The sequence below is a fragment of the Mobula hypostoma genome, chromosome 11 (assembly GCF_963921235.1).
Source record: "Mobula hypostoma chromosome 11, sMobHyp1.1, whole genome shotgun sequence".
Classification (NCBI taxonomy): domain Eukaryota; kingdom Metazoa; phylum Chordata; class Chondrichthyes; order Myliobatiformes; family Myliobatidae; genus Mobula; species Mobula hypostoma.
The window spans coordinates 51,850,612-51,875,685 of record NC_086107.1 but is presented as its reverse complement, the minus strand read 5'-3'; the positions used below and the strand labels follow the sequence as shown (position 1 = coordinate 51,875,685).

General features: G+C 41.5%; 1 protein-coding gene across 7 annotated transcripts in view; it reads left to right on the top strand.

The window, feature by feature from the left end:
* The window catches only part of dagla (diacylglycerol lipase, alpha), a 385,385-nt gene that overhangs the window by 203,695 nt on the left and 156,616 nt on the right, over window positions 1-25,074 (top strand). For all 7 annotated transcript variants that reach the window (XM_063063205.1, XM_063063204.1, XM_063063202.1 and 4 more), the window contains 3 exons: window positions 13,865-14,000; window positions 17,171-17,382; window positions 19,274-19,375. In XM_063063205.1, the coding sequence (XP_062919275.1) occupies window positions 13,906-14,000; window positions 17,171-17,382; window positions 19,274-19,375 (409 nt within the window). In that variant the 5' untranslated portion in view covers window positions 13,865-13,905. The remainder of the gene's footprint in view (window positions 1-13,864; window positions 14,001-17,170; window positions 17,383-19,273; window positions 19,376-25,074) is intronic.

The window sequence follows — 25,074 nt, the reverse complement described above, 5'->3', positions numbered from 1 at the left end:
TGTTGAGGCACATTGGATCATAATCCCTCAAACAATGGGAATATTCACTTCCCAGGTGTAGTAAAAGGAAAAGAGTGGTGACCATCCATTAAAATACAATCAATTCGATAGCTACCTTACTGAATTTCACGTTTTAAAAACTTCCTTCAGATATTTGAATTTTGGATTTGCTCTGATAGCTTGAAAGTTTCTCCTCTATTTCTGTCCTTGGATTTCAAAGTTCAAAGTAAATTTATTATCAAAGCACATAGATGTCACCATATACAACCCTGAGATTCATTTCCTTCTAGGCTTCATCAATAAATCCAAAAACCATAACAGAATTAATGAAAGACTAAACCAACAGGACACACAATCAGTGTGCAAAAGACAACTGTGTAAATACAAAAAGAAAAAATAATAATAAGCAAATAATAAACAAATAGTAGATAAATAAGCAAATAAATATTAAAAAGTTAAGATGAAGAGTTCTTGAAATTGAGACCATAGGTGGGAACAGTTCAATGATGTGGCAAGTGAAGTTGAGTAAAGTTATCCCCTCTGGTTCAGGAGCCTGACGGTTGAGGAGTAATAACTGATCCCGAACCTAGTGGTAAGAGTTCTGAGGCTTATGTAGCTTCTTGCCGACGGCAGCAGAGAAAAGAGAGCATGACCTAGGCGATGGGGGCTCTTGATGATAATGCGCTTTCCTGCGACAACACTCCATGCTCAGTGGTGGGGAGGGCTTTACCCGTGATAGACTGGGCCATATCCACTACTTTCTGTAGGAATTTCCATTGGTGTTTCCATATCAGGCTGTAATGCTGCCAGTCAATAAACTATCCACAGCGCATCTATCTAAATTTGTCAAAGTTATAGATGTCATGCTGATCTTGCCATCAAGAGTCCTGACTTCAGAAACTGGCAGTGAATATTGGTAATCTATTGCCAGGTCTGGATTTTGGAAATTTGTTTTAAAATTCATCTTCCTGTTTGATTTCACTCAAATACTACAGTCCAGAGGATGGAAAAGCACATGTTGTAACCATAAGCTATGAATCTGAGTAAAAAGTATTGGGAGAATCATTTGCATGTCTGCCCAAATATCCACCTTGACTCCTGTTGTGATGGAAATGAGACAGATTCCTTGGGTCTCAAAGGCAAGGATTCTGGACACACAGTTTCAACAATAAGGAGTTTATTTACAAGGGGAGAAGAGCTTGGGGACAACACAAGCAGCTACAATATTCACACAAACGCGCTTAGAATAGACGAGCGTGGGAACAGTCGGGTCGGCAGTACAATACATGGCAAAACGGCGTGGGGACAGAGTACAGGTACATATATAAGCAAGGGAAAAGTAACTGCGATACCTGCCACCCCTTGACTATGGGCAGGCACAGCTCTCTGCTACAGGGGCAACAATAAACGCTCTCAAAACCCTACTCAACGCACAACCCACCAACAACAGGGTGGTCCCTTGGAGATAGCAAAAAAGGGAGCGAGCCAAGCACATGTAGCACTTTTTATAGGTCAGGGGGCTGGAGGGTGCAGCCCGGATGATTCACCGGGGGGCCAATGGCTTGGTGCTAGATGGGTTAATCCAATTAAGGTGGCCAATGGTTAAGTGTGCATTGATTTGTTGGGAGGGGTGAAATGTTGACTGGCATGTGGTGTGCCTTCTGACCCGGTAGAGGGCAGTGCTGAGCCATGACAGGCACGGCTCTCTGGATACAACTCTCCCCTCCACATCTTCTCCCACCTCCCCTCTCTCATACTCCCCCACCTCCTCTCTCCCACCCCCGCACCCACACCCCCTCTCCCCTGCACCCCCCCCGCACCCCCCTCCTCTACCCCCCTCTCCCCCTCTCCCCCCCTCTCCCCCCTCTCCCCCCTCTCCCCCTCTACCTCTCCCCTCTCTCCCCCTTCCCCCTCTCCCCACCCCCTCTTTCTCTCTCCCCCCACCCATGCTGATTGTTTTCCTTTCTTCTTTCTCATACACTATCTCCTTCCAGTTCTAACTAATGTGTTCTCTCTTTCTGTCTCTGTCTCTCGTTGTGCACAGTTTCCTTCATTATCTTTACTTCTGCCTGCTCCGTGCACTCTCACTCTTGTTCAGTCTTACAGTGAACCAGCCACAATCTGGCTTGACAAGATGGGATCAGTGCCAAATATTTTCATGGCTCATTGATTGATCTGAGCCCTATGGTAGTCACAAAAAGTGATTGTAGAATATACAGACTCAGGAATGCATGTTCCTAAAAGTATTTTTGCTCCAAATGTTGAATCATCAGTATGATTCATACCTGTATATCCATTTCTATTAACTAATATAAAAATGCTCTGCATAAAAGACTGGCTAAGCTAATGAAACAGCATCTTTAATTTGATAACTTTTCAATGTCTGGAGATGTAGAGTATTATGGATAATTGGTGTCTGAAAATCCAGACAATGAAGCTGTTCATAGGCAGTTGCTCTGCTTGTTGAATGGACACCCTGTTGAAATTCATTATGAAATGCTGAGATCAATATGCTTCACTAAAATCTAAGCAAAGGTTCTAGCTTCAAAATCTTAAGGGATTTTTCAACATAAATTTTGCTTTTAATACAAAAATAATACTGCCTGTGTGTGTTTCTTTGATTTTCTCTTTTAGTAACAGCAGCTGTCTAATGGAGCTAACAGTAGCAGGTTCCAACAGAGGGACTTTCAAATTCTCATGCCTTTTGAATTTGTTCTGACGTCACTTCCTTTCTACGTTGCAGTTCTGCCTGATGCTCAGTTTAAACAATGTCTAGAGAAAAACTGCAATGTTGTTTGGATGTTTGCTGTTCCAGCAGGAGTGACAGGTTTCTTTACTGTATGTGCAGTCACATTCTGCAGCGTTTCAGTTTTGGAAATTGATTCCCAGTCAGAATTGAGTTGGCTTCACAGGTGTGGATAACTGGATTGAAATGAAATCATGCAAAAGCAGAATGTGCCACAGGGTTTGGGACTGCAGGTTTAAGGTATTTATTATAAGCAGCTTCCATACTTTTTTTTTGAAGCGTACACAAATGGTAATTTTACTTTTCAAAGATATTGGACTTTATAAGCAAACTTTTGAGATTGTCCATGAAATGCAGAGTGTGAAACCTACAGTTTGTCATTCAAGACTATTCATTGTTGAATTACAATCTCAAAGTATTTATTTATTGGAAGTATTTATTCAGAAAATACAGTCTTCTGGGGAACTGATTATTTTAAAGTGATGTGAATTTTTTTGGCTCCACAATAGTTTGGCATGACTTGTGAGAGTATGAAAATCTAGCAAAATGCTTATAAAGAAACTTCCATGCATTTAAATAAAGAAAAACACTGTAGATTTCTTTGTTGCAACACACATCAAAGTTGCTGGTGAACGCAGCAAGCCAGGCAGCATCTCTAGGAAGAGGTACAGTTGACGTTTCGAGCCGAGACCCTTCTTCAGGACTAACTGAAGGAAGAGCTAGTAAGAGATTTGAAAGTAGGAGGGGGAGGGGGAGATCCAAAATGATAGGAGAAGACAGGAGGGGGAGGGATGGAGCCAAGAGCTGGACAAGTGATTGGCAAGGGGATATGAGACAATCATGGGACAGGAGGTCCGGGGAGAAAGACAAGGGGGGAGGGGAACCCAGAAGATGGGCAAGGGGTATAGTCAGAGGGACAGAGGGAGAAAAAGGAGAGTGAGAGAAAGAATGTGTGTATCAAAATAAATAACGGATGGGGTACGAGGGGGAGGTGGGGCATTAGCGGAAGTTAGAGAAGTCGATATTCATGCCATCAGGTTGGAGGCTACCCAGACGAAATATAAGGTGTTGTTCCTCCAACCTGAGTGTGGCTTCATCTTTACAGTAGAGGAGGCCGTGGATAGACATGTCAGAATGGGAATGGGATGTGGAATTAAAATGCGTGGCCACTGGGAGATCCTGCTTTCTCTGGTGGACAGAGCGTAGGTGTTCAGCAAAGCGGTCCCCAGTCTGCGTCGGGTCTCGCCAATATATAGAAGGCCACATCGGGAGCACCGGACGCAGTATATCACCCCAGCCGACTCACAGGTGAAGTGTCGCCTCACCTGGAAGGACTGTCTGGGGCCCTGAATGGTGGTAAGGGAGGAAGTGTAAAGGCATGTGTAGCACTTGTTCCGCTTACAAGGATAAGTGCTAGGAGGGAGATCAGTGGGGAGGGATGGGGGGGATGAATGGACAAGGGAGTCGCCTAGAGAGCTATCCCTGCGGAAAGCATGGGGCGGGGGGGAGGGAAAGATGTGCTTAGTGGTGAGATCCCGTTGGAGCTGGCGGAAGTTATGGAGAATAATATGTTGGACCCGGAGGCTGATGGGGTGGTAGTTGAGGACCAGGGGAACCCTATTCCTAGTGGGGTGGCTGGAGGATGGAGTGAGAGCAGATGTGCGTGAAATGGGGGAGATGCGTTTGAGAGCAGAGTTGATAGTTGAGGAAGGGAAGCCCCTTTCTTTAAAAAAGGAGGACATCTCCCTCGTCCTGGAATTAAAAGCCTAATCCTGAGAGCAGATGCGGTGGAGACGAAGGAATTTCGAGAAGGGGATGGCATTTTTGCAAGAGACAGGGTGAGAAGAGGAATAGTCCAGATAGCTGTGAGAGTCAGTAGGCTTATAGTAGACATCAGTGGATAAGCTGTCTCCAGAGACAGAGACAGAAAGATCTAGAAAGGGAAGGGAGGTGTCGGAAATGGACCAGGTAAACTTGAGCAAACAACAGGAATTCTGCAGATGCTGGAAATTCAAGCAACATACATCAAAGTTGCTGGTGAATGCAGCAGGCCAGGCAGCATCTGTAGGAAGAGGTGCAGTCGACGTTTCAGGCCGAGACCCTTCGTCAGGACTAACTGAAGGAAGAGTGAGTAAGGGATTTGAAAGTTGGAGCGGGAGGGGGAGATGCAAAATGATAGGAGAAGACAGGAGGGGGAGGGATAGAGCCAAGAACTGTACAGGTGATAGGCAAAAGGGGATACGAGAGGATCATAGGACAGGAGGTCTGGGAAGAAAGACGGGGTGGAAATCCTAAAGCCAACTGGAGTAAGTTGAAATCCTTTGGGTCCCCCCCCCCTCCTTTTTCTCCCTCCGTCCCTCTGACTATACCCCTTGCCCATCCTCTGGGTTCCCCTCCCCCCTTGTCTTTCTTCCCGGACCTCCTGTCCCATGATCCTCTCGTATCCCCTTTTGCCTATCACCTGTCCAGCTCTTGGCTCTATCCCTCCCCCTCCTGTCTTCTCCTATGATTTTGGATCTCCCCCTCCCCCTCCAACTTTCAAATCCCTTACTCACTCTTCCTTCAGTTAGTCCTGACGAAGGGTCTCGGCCTGAAACGTCGACTGCACCTCTTCCTAGAGATGCTGCCTGGCCTGCTGCGTTCACCAGCAACTTTGATGTGTGTTGCAGGTAAACTTGAGGGCAGGGTAAAAGTTGGAGGCAAAGTTAATAAAGTCAACAAGCTCAGCATGCGTGCAGGAAGCAGTGCCAATGCAGTTGTCGATGTAGTGAAGGAAAAGTGGGGGACAGATACCAGAAGAGGCAGGGAACATAGATTGTTCCACAAAGCCAACAAAAAGGCAGGCATAGCTAGGACCCATACGGGTGCCCATAGCTACACCTTTAGTTTGGAGGAAGTGGAAGGAGCCAAAGGAGAAATTATTAAGAGTAAGGACTAATTCCGCTGGACGGAGCAGAGTGGTGGTAGAGGGGAACTAATTAGGTCTGGAATCCAAAAAGAAGCGGAGAGCTTTGAGACCTTCCTGATGGGGGATGGACGTATATAGGGACTGGACATCCATGGTGAAAATAAAGTGGTGGGGGCCAGGGAACTTAAAATCATCGAAAAGTTTAAGAGCATGAGAAGTGTCACGAACATAGGTAGGAAGGGATTGAACAAGGGGTGATAAAACCGTGTCAAGGTATGCAGAAACGAGTTCAGTGGGGCAGGAGCAAGCTGAGACAATAGGTCTGCCAGGACAGGCAGGTTTGTGGATCTTGGGTAGGAGGAGAAACGGGAAGTGCAAGGTGTGGAACCTATAAGGTTGGTAGCAGAGGATGGGAGATCCCCTGAGCGGATAAAGTCGGTGATGGTGTGGGAGATAATGGCCTGGTGCTCCTTAGTGGGGTCACGATCGAGGGGTAAATAAGAGGAGGTATCCGCGAGTTGTCGCTGTGCCTTGGCAAGGTAGAGGTCAATATTGCAGACTACAACAGCACCCACCTTATCGGCGGGTTTAATAATAAGGTTGGGATTAGAGTGGAGGGAGTGGAGAGCAGAGCGTTCCGAAGGAGTGAGGTTGGAATGGGAACAAGGTGCGATGAAGTCGAGATGGTTATATATTGGCGAGACCTGACGCAGACTGGGAGACCGCTTTGCTGAACACCTACGCCCTGTCCGCCAGAGAAAGCAGGATCTCCCAGTGGCCACACATTTTAATTCCATATCCCATTCCCATTCTGACATGTCTATCCACGGCCTCCTCTGCTGTAAAGATGAAGCCACACTCAGATTGGAGGAACAACACCTTATATTCCATCTGGGTAGCCTCCAACCTGATGGCATGAACATCGACTTCTCTAACTTCCGCTAATGCCCCACCTCCCCCTCGTACCCCATCCGTTATTTATTTTGATACACACATTCTTTCTCTCACTCTCCTTTTTCTCCCTCTGTCCCTCTGACTATACCCCTTGCCCATCCTCTGGGTTTCCCCCCTCCCTCTTTTCCTTCTCCCTGGGCCTCCTGTCCCATGATCCTCTCATATCCCTTTTGCCAATCACCTGTCCAGCTCTTGGCTCCATCCCTCCCCCTCCTGTCTTCTCCTATCATTTTGCATCTCCCCCTCCCCCTCCCACTTTCAAATCTCTTACTAGCTCTTCCTTCAGTTAGTCCTGACGAAGGGTCTCGGCCTGAAACGTCGACTGTACCTCTTCCTAGAGATGCTGCCTGGCTTGCTGCGTTCACCAGCAACTTTGATGTGTGTTGCTTGAATTTCCAGCATCTGCAGAATTCCTGTTGTTTGTTGTTTGTTTAGATTTCTTTGTTGCTTAGCACTCACACTGACTTGACAGGTGTCTCACACTTTGAGGTTTTGTTTAATGTACAGGCCATTAGGTCATTTAATTTGTCTGGTTATCTCCTTCCCTCTAGCTGTTTGCTTACCTCCCACCCTGTAATTGCATCTGTTGTCTCTCTGCCTGCTCTCTCCCTCATGGCTGAGACAGCCTTGATTTGGAGATGGCTCACACCTACATTTTCAAACAGGATTTGTGGATAGCAAATATGGATATTAACATAAGGTGTGTTTACTTTTATCCTTGGAGCAATACTACTGATGCTGACATCCACCTTCAGTTAGTCCTGACGAAGGATCTCGGCCTGAAACGTCGACTGCACCTCTTCCTACAGATGCTGCCTGGCCTGCTGCGTTCACCAGCAACTTTGATGTGTGTTGCTTGAATTTCCAGCATCTGCAGAATTCCTGTTGTTTGATGCTGACATCACCCTGTTATGGGGATCTATGACTAACGCTGGTACTTTACAGGATTTGGACTTTGTTTCCTCACTGTAAATATATAGTGCACCTTTATAAATATACTAATTAATTACTGAATGTTTGTTAATATCAAGAGAAGTCATATATATGGGAGTATTGTAGTAATTTTATTATGACCTTGATAAAATGGTGAAGTGCCAATTATTTTTTCTGAAAAATTATGTATCCACTGTGTAGTTACTTTGGAAGTGTTTGGTTATTTTCATTGAAGTAGAATTTTCAAAATGTTGTCTAAATTGCAGGTATTGCATAGAACGTAATATGTGGAGTAGGCCATGTATTCTTGCCCTAGAGTAAAGTACCAAATTATTTGTTGATTATCATAGTGGAGTGATCATTAGTGTTTGAATAGTGGTAAGTGCTGCAGGTGATTTATCCAATGATGCAGTTAATTTAGATTAGTAGGAAGCTTTTAGACAAAGGCTTCCATATAACTTGATGAAAAGTATAAGTTATGATTTTCAGACATGAGGGTAGATGTTCAGGCTTAGTGAGGCTCGGTGCTGGGACCCCAGTTGTTACAATATGTATTAATGACTTAGACAAGGGAATTAAATGCAGCATCTCCAAGTTTGCAGATGACACGAAGCTGGGCGGCAGTGTTAGCTGTGAGGAGGATGCTAAGAGGATGCAGGGTGACTTGGGTAGGTTAGGTGAGTGGGCAAATTCATGGCAGATGCAATTTAATGTGGATAAATGTGAGGTTATCCATTTTGGTGGCAAAAACAGGAAAACAGATTATTATCTGAATGGTGGCCGATTAGGAAAAGGGGAGGTGCAACGATACCTGGGTGTCATTATACACCAGTCATTGAAAGTGGGCATTCAGGTACAGCAGGCGGTGAAAAAGGCGAATGGTATGCTGGCATTCATAGCAAGAGGATTTGAGTACAGGAGCAGGAGGTACTACTGCAGTTGTACACGGCCTTGGTGAGACCACACCTGGAGTATTGTGTGCAGTTTTGGTTCCCTAATCTGAGGAAAGACATTCTTGCCATAGAGGGAGTACAAAGAAGGTTCACTAGATTGATTCCTGGGATGGCAGGACTTTCATATGATGAAAGACTGCATTGGCTAGGCTTATACTCGTTGGAATTTAGAAGATTGAGGTGGGATCTTATTGAAACGTATAAAATCCAAAAGGGATTGGACAGGCTAGATGCAGGAAGATTGTTCCCGATGTTGGGGAAGTCCAGAACGAGGGGTCACAGTTTGAGGATAAAGGGGAAGCCTTTTAGGACCGAGATTAGGAAAAACTTCTTCACACAGGGAGTGGTGAATCTGTGGAATTCTCTGCCACAGGAAACAGTTGAGGCCAGTTCATTGGCTATATTTGAAAGGGAGTTAGATATGGCCCTTGTGGCTAAAGGGATCAGAGGGTATGGAGAGAAGGCAGGTACAGGATTCTGAGTTGGATGATCAGCCATGGTCATACTGAATGGCGGTGCAGGCTGGAAGGGCCAGATGGCCTACTCCTGCACCTATTTTCTATGTTTCTATGTGGGGTATTTTTAAGTTCACATTTTGCAACAGACCAAAATTCAGTGCTGTAACTTTACCGTGTCATGGTTTTGAATAAGGAACTTCTCGGAGAGGCATTGTTGAAGTGGAACTTGTGGAAAAACATGGGAACTTGTGTGGCAACTTGATTTTCATGCTTAACTACTTTTTGGAGATGCTTTATAATGATATTGTGAGTCATAAGAAATTTACAGCACAGGTCATTTGCCCATTTGTGCATGCCAATTTAAAAACTGCTACCCTACCACCTTCCAGCACTTGATATGTAGTCTTGCTCAGTCACATTCACTTCCATGTTTTATTTTAAATACAATGTATGTTTCTACCCTTCCTCTTTATCAAGTAGAGAGTTCCCCACTCTTAAAACCTGGGATTTCTTTTTTCATCTTCCCAGTAATTCTATACCACCTGTCTGCTGCAGGAAGTATTCCTTCAGATTTACTCTATCTATCTTCTTTATATGTAAATGAAAATAAAAATAAAACTGCTGGAGAGCTGAAATTAAACAGAAGTATAAATAACTGGGATGAAAATATAGATGGGTGGATTAGTAAGTTTGTAGGTGATACAAAGATTAATGGTGTTGTGGAGAACTTGGATGATTAGCAAAGAATACAACAGGATATAGTTATGAGTAAAGAAATGGGATAGAGTTTAACTTGGAAAAGTGTGAAGTGATGCACCAAATGTAAAGAGACAGTATACTGTTTAAGGGCAAGAGGGATCTTGCGGTCCAAGCTCATAGCTCAATGAAAGTAGCTCCACAGGTTAATAGGGTCGTTAAGAAGGTCATTATTAATTGAGGCATTGAGTTCAAAATTCAGTGTTACTTTGCAGCTTTATAGAAGTCTAGTACCTGGAATATTCCATACAGTTGTGGTTGCTCCATTATAGGAAGGATATTGTGGCTTTGGAGAGGGTACAGAAGAGGTTTACCAGGATTATTATACTTTATACTCTATTGTCGCCAAACAATTGATATTAGAACGTACAATCATCATAGTGATATTTGATTCTGTGCTACCCGCTCCCTGGATTACAAATCGATAATAAATATTAAAAATTTAAATTATAAATCATAAATAGAAAAATAGAAAAATGGAAAGTATGGTAGTGCAAAAAAACCGAGATGCAGGTCCGGATATTTGGAGGGCATGGCCCAGATCCGGGTCAGGATCCGTTCAGCAGTCTTATCACAGTTGGAAAGAAGCTGTTCCAAAATCTGGCCATACGAGTCTTCAAGCTCCTGAGCCTTCTCCCAGAGGGAAGAGAGACGAAAAGTGTGTTGGCTAGGTGGGTCATGTCCTTGAATATCCTGGCAGCACTGCTCCGACAGCGTGCGGTGTAAAGTGAGTCCAAGGACAGAAGATTGGTTTGTGTGATATGCTGCGCCGTGTTCATGATCTTCTGCAGCTTCTTCTCGTCTTGGACAGGACAACTTCCATACCAGGTTGTGATGCACCCTAGAAGAATGCTTTCTACGGTGCATCTATGAAAATTATTGAGGGTTTTAGGGGACGGGCCAAAATTCTTTAGTTTTCTCAGGAAGTAAAGGTGCTGGTGGGCTTTCTTGGCGTGGACTCTGCTTGGTTGGACCAAGTCAGGTCATTTGTGATATTGACCCCGAGGAACTTAAAGCTTTTGACCTGTTCCACTTGCGCACCACCGATGTAAATTGGGTTGTGCGGTCCGCTACTCCTTCTGAAGTCAACAACCAATTCCTTCATCTTGCTGACGTTGAGGGATAGGTTATTGTCTTCGCACCATGCCACCAGGTTCTTAATTTCCTCTCTGTACTCAAACTCATCATTACCCGAGATACAGCCTACAATCATCAGCAAACTTAATATATTGAGTTTGATGGAAACTTGGCTACACAATCATGGGTGTACAGTGAGTACAACAGGGGGCTGAGTACACAACCTTGTGGGGCACCAGTGCTCAGAGTGATTGTAGAGGAGAGCTTGTCCCCTATTTTTACAGCCTGGGTCCTGTCTGTGAGGAAGTTGAAGATATAGCTGCAGATCTGAGTGCTAAGGCCATGTTCTGGAGTTTAGGAATCAGTTTATTTGGAATGATGGTATTAAAGGCAGAGCTGTAGTCAATGAAAAGGAGCCTTACGTATGCGTCTTTATTCTCCAGGTGTTCTAAGGAGGAATGTAGGGCCAGAAAGATTATATACATCTCTGTCCATTATTATACCCTTGCCTACTGATCCTGTTATTATCAACACAACACAGATAAAGAGGCATAATATGCTTTTAAGTGCTTCAGTAACTCATTTGTTCTTTTGCTGTCAGAGATTATGCCTTTGTTCTAGCCATCTCTGTCCAGCTTCTCTGCTATTACAAGCTATTTTCTCTCTTAACCAGACTTGAAACTGATTTTTTCTCGGTTTCTGTTTCCCCAGAGGCTGCCAGAACTGCTGAGTGTTTCCAGCATTTTTGCTTATGATAGCATGTTATTAATTTTATGATCCTTAGGAATTTTATATACCTTAGCTGTGTTTGTTCATAAGAAAGCAACCATAGCCTATATAGGTTTGCCGCATAGCCACAATTTTCTAGTTAGAAAATATTGGTATGAATTTTCTCTGCACTCTCTCCAATATCACATCTTTGCCATAGTCTAATAAGGCGATGAAAATCATACACAATACTTGCTGTTAAATGATTGCTGAGTAAGATTAGTATGTAACTTCACCACTCTTTTTACATTCTATGCCTTGGCTAATAACGGAAGACATCCCATTTGCTTTTTGGACTTGTTAATGATCTTTAAGGCTACCTTCAATGATCTGTGAACACATATGCTCCATCTGTTCTTCCATACCTGCCATTTATTATGTATCCCTGAATATTTTCCAAATTCACAAATCTCCAAAGAAAATATAAATTGACAGATTTTTGCCCTGCCTGTTTTTGTGTATTTTTGTTATGTTTAACTTTTTTCTCCTCACTGTCAAACCATTGATCATTGAGGCACTTGATAAAGTAGGCCATAGAGGGCATGGTTTAAGGGAAAATCTTGCCTGACAAATCTGTTGGAACTCTCTGATGAACTAACAAGCAGGATAAACAAAGGAGAATCAGTGGATGTTGCGTACTTGGATTCTCAGAAGGTCTTTGACAAGGTGCCACACATGAGGCTGCTTAGTAAGATAAGATCCCATGATATTATAGCAAAGATATTAGCATGGATAGAGCATTGGCTGATTGGCAGGAGGCAGATTGGGAATAAAGGGAGCCTTTTCTGATTGGCTGCTACAGACTGGTGATTTTCTGCAGGGTTGGTGTTGGGACTGCTTTTTATGTTTACGTCAATGACGGAAATCAGAATTGATGGTTTTGTGGCCAAGTTTGCAGACAGTGTGAAGATAGGTGGAGGGATAAGGTGGCTGCGTTGAGGGAGCTGAGTAGCTGCAGAAGGACGTAAATAGATTAGGAGAATGGGCAAAGAAGTGGCAAATGAAATACAGTATCGAGAAGTGTATGGCCAAGCACTTTGATAAAAGGACCAAAAGAGTTTTTATTTATAGACGTGAAGAAAATTCAAAAATCCAAGATGCCAAGAGACTTGGAAGTCCTCGTGCAGGATCCCCTAAAGGTTAACTTGCAGGTTGAGTCGGCAAATGCATTGTTAGCCTTTATTTCAAGGGGGCTAGAGTATAAAAACAAGGATATAATGCTGAGGCTTTATAAAGCACTAGTGAGACCTCATTGGAGTTTTGGGCCTCTTATCTAAGATTGTTTGTGCTGATGATGGAGAGAGTTCCGAGGAGGTTCACGAGAATGATTCGTGGAATGAAAGGTTTGTCGCATTTGATGGCTCTGGGCCTGTACTTGCTAGAATTTAGAAGAATGGGGGCGGGGGTGCCAGATCTCATTGAATCTGATCGAATGTGGAGAGGATGTTTCCTATTGCGGGGGAGTCTGGGACAGGAGGACAGAGCCTCAATATAGAGGGATGTCCATTTAGAACGGGATGAGGAGGCATTTCTTTAACCAGCGGGTGGAGAATCTGTGGAATTCATTGCCATAGAAGGCTGTGGAAGTCAGGTCGTTGGGTGTATTTAAGGCAGTTGTTGATAGGTTCTTGATTAGTCAGAACGTGAAGGGTTATGGGGGGAAGGCAGCTGAGAAAGGGGGTTGAGAGGGAAATGGATAATGAAATGATGGAGCCATCTCTATGGGCCGAATGGCCCTATTCTGCTCCCTGTCTTATGATCTTAATTCTTCTTTTCAGGTCATAAAATCTGTTATTGGAGTTACTTTTTACATAGTTTTATGTTTTAATCAGGCTGCTTTATTATATTGAGAAATTCCATTTACTGCAAGTTGTACATTCTCCCTCTTCAAATTATCAAGTCGTAAAGAAACTCCTCAAGTGACTGATACCATCGACGCAATCTGTAGTAATGGGTATAATTGCTTTGCTCAGCTTATACTGTTTCTCTATCTCAGCATATGTTTTTAAATCTACCTTCTTTATTTCTTTATAGCACAATTATTACAATCTCACTAGTTGAATTTTATTAATAAGAAGTCTCAATATGTAGATAAACTGGATGGTAAAGTTATTAAATACAACTGTTTGATTATATTGTAGTAGATATTAAATAGTGCCCTATAGGTGATTCTGCAGTAACAGTGGGATATCTTTGAAGTCAAATAAAAATGTTATGTGTATCATTTACAAAATTGGGTCTAGGAGTCTTTATTTGGTCTGATTGGAAGAATTGTTCTATTAAAAAAAAATGCTTGTTTTATTTTCTGTAGGAGTCTGGCATTAATGAACAAATTAATTGTTGGCTGGGACCATGCCAGGGATTGTGATCTTCAGGCGGCGCTGGTCAGTAGGGAGTGATGACTTGGTCCTGCCAGGAATCTTCCTCTTCCTCATTCACACTACCTGGTAAGGGTTTTTCTCTTAATTACAATGTGTAGGTTGCGTGTTTGAATCACGTCAAGGTCACCAATGTAGTCGCGCGCAAACGCGCCACTAAAGAAACACACGGAGGCAGAGAGAGCTGAACTCAGAATGCCTTTACTGATTCAAAATCGTGCTTAAATCTCCCCTCCCATGGGCCCCTGCGACCCACGGGGTGGACATGACGTCAGACTGTTCCCGGAAGGTCAGCCCCAAGTGGGTAGTTCCAAATGAGCCACTGCGTGTCTGCCCGTGGCTCCTGTTGGCGGTTCGAGTCCCGCGTGTGCGGGCCGCCACGAATGAAATTGATCTCACTCCTCCAAATGACCTGTTTTGTGGACTAAAAATGAGGTGGAATTTAATTGGAATTGCCACAATTGCATGAATATGTCTTGAAGGCACAATAAAGAATTAAGCATATTTATCATAGTCTTTCCTATTTGCCAGAAAATTCAGGAAAGTATCAAAAAAACCTTTCCCTCAAAAGTCAGCTAGTTACGTTTCAGTTACATAGGGCATAGGTGAGACCAGCATTAGAGTACTGCATACTGTAGTGGTTACCTTGTTTAAGTTCAGTGAGGGCTAACTAGATTAAACCTGGAATGATAAATTGCCTTGGAGGAAAGACTGGACAGGCTAGGCTGTATTGACTAGAAAACTGAGAAGGTTCTTGAATGAAACTCACCAGGCCTTGAGGTGTCTTGATAAGATGGAGGTGGAGACATTATTTTATTCTTATGGGAGAAACTAAAATGCTTAAATGTAAAGGATCACCTATTTAAAAAGAGATGAATTATTTTTTCCCATTGGAACTCACTTCTTCTGAGGGCAGTAATAGCAGAAGCTTTGAATCTTTTTTCTGTAGGCGGAAATGACGTGTAGAGATATCAGTTTCAGCCATGATCCTATTGAATAGCAGAGTAGGGTTTGGCAAATGTGTTTCTTTGTATGTGTGTCCAAAAGGAGCCAATCTTTTACTTATCATTGCACAGTTAAGCTCACTGGTGTTTGAAATGGAAAGTGCTGAACAAAATCTGATGCATTGAATGAATGTCATGTTGAGGGTGATAGGTCTACCAAAGCTATTTAGAATCGCTGATATAATGTGTAGCATATGCTTAATGTGTTGAAGTGAATTGCATCAGATTTAATCAGATAAAATGCAATGATTTTTTGGAGAGGAATAGCCATTCCACTGATGAGCTGAATGAGTACACAATCTAAACTAGCTCATATTGATTGAAGAGAAAATGTTGGTTAAGAATTAGGTCAATAGTACTTCATTTGTCATTGGAATGAGCAGATAGATAAGATTCTACTCTTCAAAACTGCATTGCAATTTCAGTGTAAGATTATGCACTCACTTCTTAAGAGCATGGCTTGAAAAACAGCCATCTGTTTCACCAGCGATAGTACCACAGAATGAATTAAACAATGTCCAAAAGCCATCTGAGGTATATAGGAGTAACTGATCATCATAATGCAGAGTCAGAATTCCACTCAATCTTTCTAGCAGTACTGCAGAAACTAAAGCAAGAAAACACCCTAGTTTACCATCAGTTATACTCCCTAACATTATAACTTCAACATTCTCTTTCCCTAATTCTTCAAGCTTCTGTTAGTTCTCTAATATTGCCCAGCAAACCAGAGAACTAATTGTAACTCTTCCCTCCCTGTAACTATTGGAAACAGTACAAATAAAAGAAAATCTGTAGGTGCTGGAAATCGAAGTAATACACACACAAAATGCTAGAAGAACTTAGCAGGCCATGCAGCATCTTTGGAAAAGAGTAAGCAATCGAAGTTTCAGGCCGAGGCCCTTAATCAGGACTTGGAAACAGGGTTGGTTAATTCGAATAGAATCTTCTTAGCATTGTGCTAAGCTTGATTTGACCCTTTAATACTGAAATTGGTCCATTACAAATCAAATACAAGTAAGTTCTTCCCAAGTTATATACTTGAAGAGGAACCTTTAGATGATGCTTGACCATAGTGCTTTATAAATGAAATATGCATTCTGCCACCTGTATTGCAGTTTCATTGAGATAAAGATGAACATTTACTTAAGCTTTCTGAGACCCTTTTGTAGTTCTACAGTAATTTTATAGGTATTTCCTTTACTTGGCCATTTAAATCCTTTCAATCCTTTACATGCTTTGTCTTTTGCTCTTTAGAAAAAAATCTGTGATGATTCTGTAATCCAAAATCATCATTTAAACTTTAACTGTAACACTTTTGCACACTGAATTAATCTGTTAAGTGTTGGAGACAGCCAAATTATGGTAAAACAGATGGGAACTGTCAGCGTTCATTGTATAACTCAGGGCCACTTTCATTTTCAATGTGGTAATTGGAATGTATTACAATGTGAAAATGAATGAAAAATGATTTAAGTATTCCCAGTAGTTTGTTTTATGGTGTGATTAGGTCTGTATGTTTGAATATAGAAGCTGCAATTGGCTAATCATTACTTTTCTATACCGTTTTGATATTAACATCAAAATATTTCAGTAATGCCAATATTATTTTCTTACCAGTCTTGTTCACCCACAATAGCTTTTATTTTACTAGATATGCAGAAAATGTTGTCAGTGACAGTTACATGTCAACCCACCAGAGTTTTAAAAATTTTCACACATAAGTTGAACTAAAAAGGTATAAATTATGGTTATATACACAATATTAGGAGAAGGTCTATCAGATTTTAAGTAAGATAATATCCTATATTAGTACCCATTAATATAAGTGATCAAATGTTAAACCATTCAGATCTTTAACAATAATCTATTAAGTGATTCCAACAGATAGTGTACCCAGTGAACTACGTCTGTCTATCACATTCATTGGCTACAATCTTGCTGGTGTGCATCCATTGCCCACTTCTACCACTCTTGGTCACTCCATACCCCAGATTTACTTGTACTGGATGCCAAGGACATCACTTAACTTCAGAACTGTTGACTAATTTATAAAAAAAATGTAAGTGTGACTAGAAGAGTTACACAGATGTTAATTAGTTTCAATCACTTTGTTAAATAATCTCTCCATTTTTTTCTCTCCCACCTTCTTTCCTCCTTGATTTCCCCTGATCTTTACTTCCCATTCTCACCCTTCCATCTCTGCTCACCCGCGCCCCCCCCGCAACCCCTTCACAGGTTTGTGGTGCTTGCTGTAGTGCTATTTGGCCTAACCTACAGCCCGCAGGAGCCATGTTCACTCAACTTGGTAGATCATGGCAGAGGCTATTTAGGCATTCTCATTGCCTGTATGATATCCGAAGCTGCTATAATCTGGCTGAGTATGCGAGGAAGTATTCTTTACACAGAGCCGCGTGATTCAATGCAGTACATTCTGTACATCCGAATGGGTAAGATATTGTAAAGTTATATAGTGCGTTGAAAGTTGTTGTTCTGGGACATTAAATTATCTTTCAATGTTATAACAACCAGATTAATATCTTGATCCTACCACAGTATTAGAAAGCTTCCCAAATTGAATTTGTAATCCTTTTCATACTTACTGTTTAAAAATGTATATATTTTAGATGCAGAAGCATAAGCTATTTTTAAAGCGAATATGAACATGAGTTACAATGAAAATGGATTGGACTGATTTAATTGGTTAAAGCTTGGTACTGGGCTTTCTATTTTCCATTAATCAGTCATTGCATGGAGATATTTGCAAGTGTTAATGTAATTTGTCATTAGATTTCATAGATTCTCTATTTTCTTTATTGCAAATATCTAATCTGTATTTGTCAATTTGTCAAATTATGATAGGGAGTAAAAGGCATAAAAGCATGAAAATGAAATCACAAAATATATTCAGGAAACTGGAAGGCTCATCAAGATTTTAAAAATGTAGTGTATGCTGCTATAAAATAATCAGTTGTGGATAATGCCCACAATTTGCTATCTTATTACTAGGAAAGATCGAAGAAACATTCATTTTGCACTAGGCTTGCAAACCACTCAGAGGCTGGTTATTTCTTTGGTAGAGGTCAGAAGGCAATTGTCTGTCTGATGAATCATGCATTGTGAAATTGATTTTGTCTCCTTTACTGGATCTGTTTGTCCTCACGGTGTTCAGCATTGTCTTAATTTGTAAAAATCTTCTTTAGCAATACCTCACATTCACATATGATTTGCTTTCACTTTACCTCCATGGTTTTTGAGGTGACTGATAAATTAATGTGGACTCTTAGACTTAGCCACAATTTGGACAGGAAATATTGATGCAATGAGATGGTGTGTTCCTTTCACCATTTAGGCAGGACTTCTGCTTCAGGTGATTGGACTTGTTTCCTGATGCTGTTTGTAATGCACTTTTTCCAGTTTTGGTGGTTAAGGGCCAGGAATTCACACCAATTCATGATAAATATTAACAATGCCAAAAGATGACTATGAACTTGTATTGGTGCTGAAATGGTTAATAAAAGGAATATTTGAGAACTGTATTTGGGAAATCTTCTGTGATGATACCTCATGGACTTGAAAAAAAATTTGGTTTTAGCCACTTTTATGGGCCACTTTTGCAATGAAATGGCAGTGCAAAGTCAACAGAAGTGAGTTACTGGTTATTGGTAACTTATTTTGCAGTTTATTTTAACATTTAATAATTGCATAGAGTGCTCAGATAATTAGACCATTGATTAAATCTTGTTTGATTTTTGAATAAATAAATTTAGTCTTAAATTGTCTCCTGATGTGTAAATATGAGGAAATCTGCAGATGCTGGAATTTCAAGCAACACACATAAAAGTTGCTGGTGAACGAAGCAGGCCAGGCAGCATCTATAGAGGTACAGTCGACGTTTTGGGCCGAGACCCTTCGTTAGGACTAACTGAAAGAAGAGATAGTAAGAGATTTGAGAGGGGGAGGGGGAGATCCAAAATGATAGGAGAAGACAGGAGGGGGAGGGATGGAGCCAAGAGCTGGACAGTTAATTGGCAAAAGGGATATGAGAGGATCATGGGATGGGAGGCCTAGGGAGAAAGAAAGGGGGAGGGGGGAAGCCCAGAGGATGGGCAATAACGGATGGTGTACGAGAGGGAGGTGGGGCATTAACGGAAGTTAGAGAGGTCAGTGTTCATGCCATCAGGTTGGAGGTTACCCAGATGGAATATAAGGTGTTGTTCCTCCAACCTGAGTGTGGCTTCATCTTTACAGTAGCACATTCTGCATATGTGTCTTAAATCTGGGATTTATCCGTTGGGAGCAAGAAATATAATAATCTCTGTACTTTATTTTGTCTTACAGCAATCGTGCTAATAGAATTTGCATATGCAATCATAGGAATTGTATGGTTAGCACAATACTATCACTCCTGCAATGACACCACTGCAAAGAATGTTACATTAGGTGAGTACAAAGAGCTAAATGTGCACTCCTATTATTAACAATAGTTTGTCTATTATTATAGCCTATACAATGCCTCAGGGAATAGTTCTGGTGATCACAAAATACTGGATATGTTACTTTGTTTATTGTGTATTATACCTTTGAGCTTTTTAAAAAAATATATAAATATTTCACTTTTCTCTGAAGCTGCTAGTACAGTTGATCTCAAGATGCAAAAGAACTTGTCGCTTTCAGCTGAGCATTTGATTTGCTATCACAGTGCCTTACTAGCGGGGTTATGCACACCATTTGTCATTTTATTTTGGTTGATTATGCCACTGCAATGTTAAGAATTGCAGGATTGGTACCAACTTCTGGACTGATTTTGACAATATTAGTCATATGCAGTCATTTGTCACCATTTCCAACTGTCTAATATTTGTCTAAGACACAGATGAATTAAAGATTGGATTTATTTGTCACATGTATATAAATATATACAGGGAAATGCATCATTTGCGCCAAATCAAATCAGTGAGGATTGTACTAGGCAGCCCACAAGTGTTGCCATGCTTCTGATGCCAATATGCCATGCTCACAACTCGCTAACCCTAATTGTGTATCTTTAGAATGTGGAAGGAAACTAGAGTACCTGGAGGAAACCTACAAGGCCAGAGGGAGAACGTACAATCTCCTTACAGCCAACAGCGGGATTTGAACCCTGATCTTAAAGCTGCTGCTGTAAAGTGTTGCTCTAAACACCATACTACCATGTCACTCTTGCATTTATTATACCCGTTTTTGAAAAATTTAATAGATTGGTTCACTGCATGGTAGGCAGGCCATCCCAAGAATCCCTCTCCTGAAAAAGACCATTTCTAAAGATAGTGATGCAGGAGAAGGAGCAGCACTGTCTAAACCAAGCAATTTGAGAAAGAGATGTAAGTGCAATCTGTGGTTTAGTTGCAAGATGAGCAAAGAATTTTAATTATTGTTGAGAAGAGGGGAAAATTGACAGTGTTGCCCACTTTGCTCATCCCATCATGCTTTGAGAAATTGGTGGGTTTGAGACATTGGCTTTTCTTATTATTTCATGTCTGCAATTCCTCACAAACACTAAAATGAGGAAATAGTAGCAAGAATGGGCGAGTTGGCCCCTCAAACCTGCCTCTCCTTTTGTTACAATTATAGCTCATCCATGCTAGCCTCCAGCTGCTTTTTTGTGCCTGTCCTCCAGAACCCTTAACTCCCTGACTTTTCAAATATTTATCTTCATCCAAAAAAATTCGAATAACCTAGTCTCTTCTGCTGTCAGGGGGCAAGGAATTCAAAGGGATTTACAGTCCTTTGAGAGAAGAAGTTTCCATGCACCTCAGTTTTAAATGACAGCCCCCTTAATTATTCAGTGGAGCTGCATAATTAGAGTGGCTGCAAGGAGAGCAGTATTGGAATAGTTCAGGACTAGCTTGGTGATAAGAAGCAGAGGTTAGTGATTGAAGGGTATTTTTTGACTGTAAGTCTCTAACTGGTGATTTATACCAGGGATTACAGCAGGGACAAATGTTGTTTTTACTGTATAAATATAAATGAAATGGATGAGAGGGATATAGATCAGCTGAGTAAAGTAAAGGCAAATTGAATTTAATCCAGACGAGTGTGAAGTAATGCATTTTGGGATGTCACATACTAACGCAGTAAAAGGCTGGGACCTCATGAGTGTTGATACACAGAAGAATTTTGGGGCAAGTTCAGAACTTCCTGAACATGACACAGTTGGATAGTGGAGTGGTAAAGATGTCTGGCATGCTTACCCTTATAAGCAACACACATAAAAAATGCTGGTGAACGCAGCAGGCCAGGCAGCATCTATGCGAAGAAAAATGCAAACACGAGGAAATCTGCAGATGCTGGAATTTCAAGCAACACACATAAAAATTGCTGGTGAACGCAGAAGGTCAGGCAGCATCTATAGGAAGAGGTACAGTCAACATTTTGGGCCGAGACCCTTCGTCAGGACTAACTGAAAGAAGAGATAGTAAGAGATTTGAAAGTGGGAGGGGGAAGGGGAGATCTGAAATGATTGGAGAAGACAGGAGGGGCAGGGATGGAGCTGAGAGCTGGAAAGTTGATTGGCAAAAGGGATATGAGGCTGGAGAAAGGAGAGGATCATGCGACGGGAGGCCTAGGGGGAAAGAAAGGGGAGGGGAAGCCCAGAGGATGGGCAAGGAGTTATAGTGAGAGGGACAGAGGGAGAAAAAAGAGAGAAAAAAAGGGAAAAGAAAAAAAAAAATAAGGGATGGGGTATGAAGGGGAGGTGGGACGTTAACGGAAGTTAGAGAAGTCAGTATTCATGCCATCAGGTTGGAGGCTACCCAGACGGAATATAAGGTGTTGTTCCTCCAACCTGAGTGTGGCTTCATCTTTACAGTAGAGGAGGCCGTGGATAGACATATCAGAATGGGAATGGTATGTGGAATTAAAATGTGTGGCCACTGGGAGATCCTGCTTTCTCTGGCGGACAGAGCGTAGGTGTTCAGCGAAACGGTCTCCCAGCCTGCGTTGGGTCTTACCAATGTATAAAAGGCCGAATCGGGAGCACCGGACGCAGTATCACCCCAGCTGACTCACAGGTGAAGTGTCGCCTCACCTGGAAGGACTGTCCGGGACCCTGAATGGTGGTAAGGGAGGAAGTGTAAGGGCATGTGTAGCACTTGTTCCTCTTACAGGGATAAATGCCAGGAGAGAGATCAGTGGGAAGGGATGGGGGGGGGACGACTGGACAAGGGAGTCGCGTAGGGAACGATCCCTGCGGAAAGCAGAAAGGGGGGAGGGTAGGGAAAGATGTGCTTAGTGGTGGGATCCCGTTGGAGGTGGCAGAAGTTACGGAGAATTATATGTTGGACCCGGAGGCTGATGGGGTGGTAGGTAAGGACAAGGGGAACCCTATTCCTAGTGGGGTGGCGGGAGGATAGAGTGAGAACAGATATGCGTGAAATGGGAGAGATGCGTTTGAGAGCAGAGTTGATGGTGGAGGAAGAGAAGCTCCTTTCTTTAAAAAAAGGGGACATCTCCTTTGTCCTGGAATGAAAAGCATAAACCTGAGAGTAGATGTGGTGGAGATGGAGGAATTGCGAGAAGGGGATGGCATTTTTGCAAGAGACGGTGGGAAGAGGAATAGTCCAGGTAGCTGTGAGAGCCATCCCCTTCTCGCATTTCTTCCGTCTCTGCCACATCTGCTCTCAGGATCCCACCACTAAGCACATCTTTCCCTCCCCCCCCCCCCGCTTTCCACAGGGATCGCTCCCTACGCGACTCCCTTGTCCATTCGTTTCCCCCCCATCCCTTCCCACAGATCTCCCTCCCGGCACTTATCCTTGTAAGCGGAACAAGTGTTACACATGCCCTTACACTTCCTCCCTCACCAGCATTCAGGGCCCCAGACAGTCCTTCCAAGTGAGACGACACTTCACCTGTGAGTCGGCTGGGGTGATATACTGCATCCGGTGCTCCCGATGCGGCCTTCTATATATTGGCAAGACCTGATGCAGGCTGGGAGACCATTTTGCTGAACACCTACGCTCTGTCCACCAGAGAAATCAGGATCTCCCAGTGGCCACGCATTTTAATTCCACAACCCATTCCCATTCTGATATGTCTATCCATGGCCTCCTCTACTGTCAAGATGAAGCCACACTCAGGTTGGAGGAACAACACCTTATATTCCGTCTGGGTAGCCTCCAACCTGATGGCATGAATATTGACTTCTCTAACTTCTGTTAATGTCCCACCTCCCCTCCCCTTCGTACCCCATCCCTTATTTATTTATTATTATTTTTATTTTTTATTTTTATTCTTTCTTTCCTTTTCTTTTTCAGTCTTTTTATTAGTATCGTAATGATTAAGATTAACATAACATAGCAATCATACAAAGTTACTGAGATTACATTGTTGTAATTATCATATATAAGTATAAGCCCAGTTAATACATGGATATTAAACCTCCCAATCAAGATACAAATATTATATACAGACAAATTAACATGAAAAAGGAAAAAAATATATACCCCCCCCAAAAAAAACTAATCTATAAAATAGACCAACTAAACTACAGGGAAAAAAAGACATGGGCGGTTCGAAACATAAAAAAAAGAAGCATTAGTGTCATTGACTCCGCTCCCCTCAACTTATATTAAAAACAAATAGAGTAAGTTTGGAAAAGGTCAAATTACATCATATGAAAGTATTGAATAAATGGCCTCCAAGTCTTTTCAAATTTAATAGAGGGATCATAAATAACACTTCTCATTTTTTCTAAATTTAAATACAACATAGTTTGAGAGAACCAATGAAATGTGGTGGGGGGATTGATCTCTTTCCAATTCAGCAAAATGGATCTTCTGGCCATTAGTGTAAGAAATGCAATCATCCGACAAGCTGAAGATGTTAAAAGGTTTGGTTCTATCATTGGTAAACCAAAAATTGCAGTAATAGGGTGGGGTTGTAAATCAATACTCAAAACAGTTGAAATAATATCAAAGATATCTTTCCAGTATTTTTTTAAAAGAGGACATGACCAAAACATATGAGTTTAAGAAGATATCTCGGAATGACATCTATCACATATAGGATTTTTTATGAGAATAATAAGGAGCTAACTTATCCTTGGACATGTGAACCCTATGCACTACTTTAAACTGTATCAATGCATGTTTAGCACATATAGAGGATGAAATAACTAATTGAAGAATTTTTTCCCATTTTTCAATAGTTAAAGTAATCTTAAGTTCCCTTTCCCAATCAGTCTTAACTTTATTAGATACGTCTCGACGTATTTTCATAATTATATTATAAATGTTTGCTATTACACCTTTCTGAAAAGGATTTAAACCTAAAATTTTTCCCAAAATATCGGATGAATATAAATTCGGAAAGGTAGGAAGAACAGTATTTAAAAAATTTCTAATCTGTAAATATCTAAAGAAATGGCATCTAGGCAAATTGTATTTGTTAGATAACTGTTCAAAAGACATGAAACAATTATCCAAAAATAGATCACAAAATCTTGATATACATTTAGTTTTCCAAGCCAAATCAGCTTGACCATGATAGAGGGTTGAAAAAAAAATTAGATATAATAGGACTTGCAAGAATAAATTGACTCAACCCAAAAATTTTTCGAAATTGAAACCATATTTGTAAAGTATGTTTTACTTTCGGGTTAACCATTTGTTTATGCAATTTAGAAAGAGAAAAGGGAAGCAAGGTCCCTAAAATAGAACCCAGTGAAAACCCTTGTAAAGATTTACATTCAAGATTTACCCAATGTGGGCTTGAAGTTCTGCCCAAGTCCCATAACCAAAATTTTAAATATCTAATATTAATTGCCCAATAATAAAATCTAAAATTCGGCATTGCCAGACCCCATTCCTTTTTAAATTTCTGTAAGTATTTTTTACCTATCCTGGGATTTTTATTCTGCCATATATAGGAAGAGATTTTAAAATCAACCTTGTCAGAAAAGGATTTCGGAATAAAAACTGGCACCGCTTGAAATAAATATAAAAATTTAGGTAAAATAATCATCTTGATAGCATTAATCCGACCGAACAATGATAGAGACATTGGTGACCATTTAGTAAACAGAAGTTTAATCTAATCAATTAAAGGTAAAAAATCAGCCTTAAATAAATAGTTATGCTTTTTTGTAATTTTAACGCCTA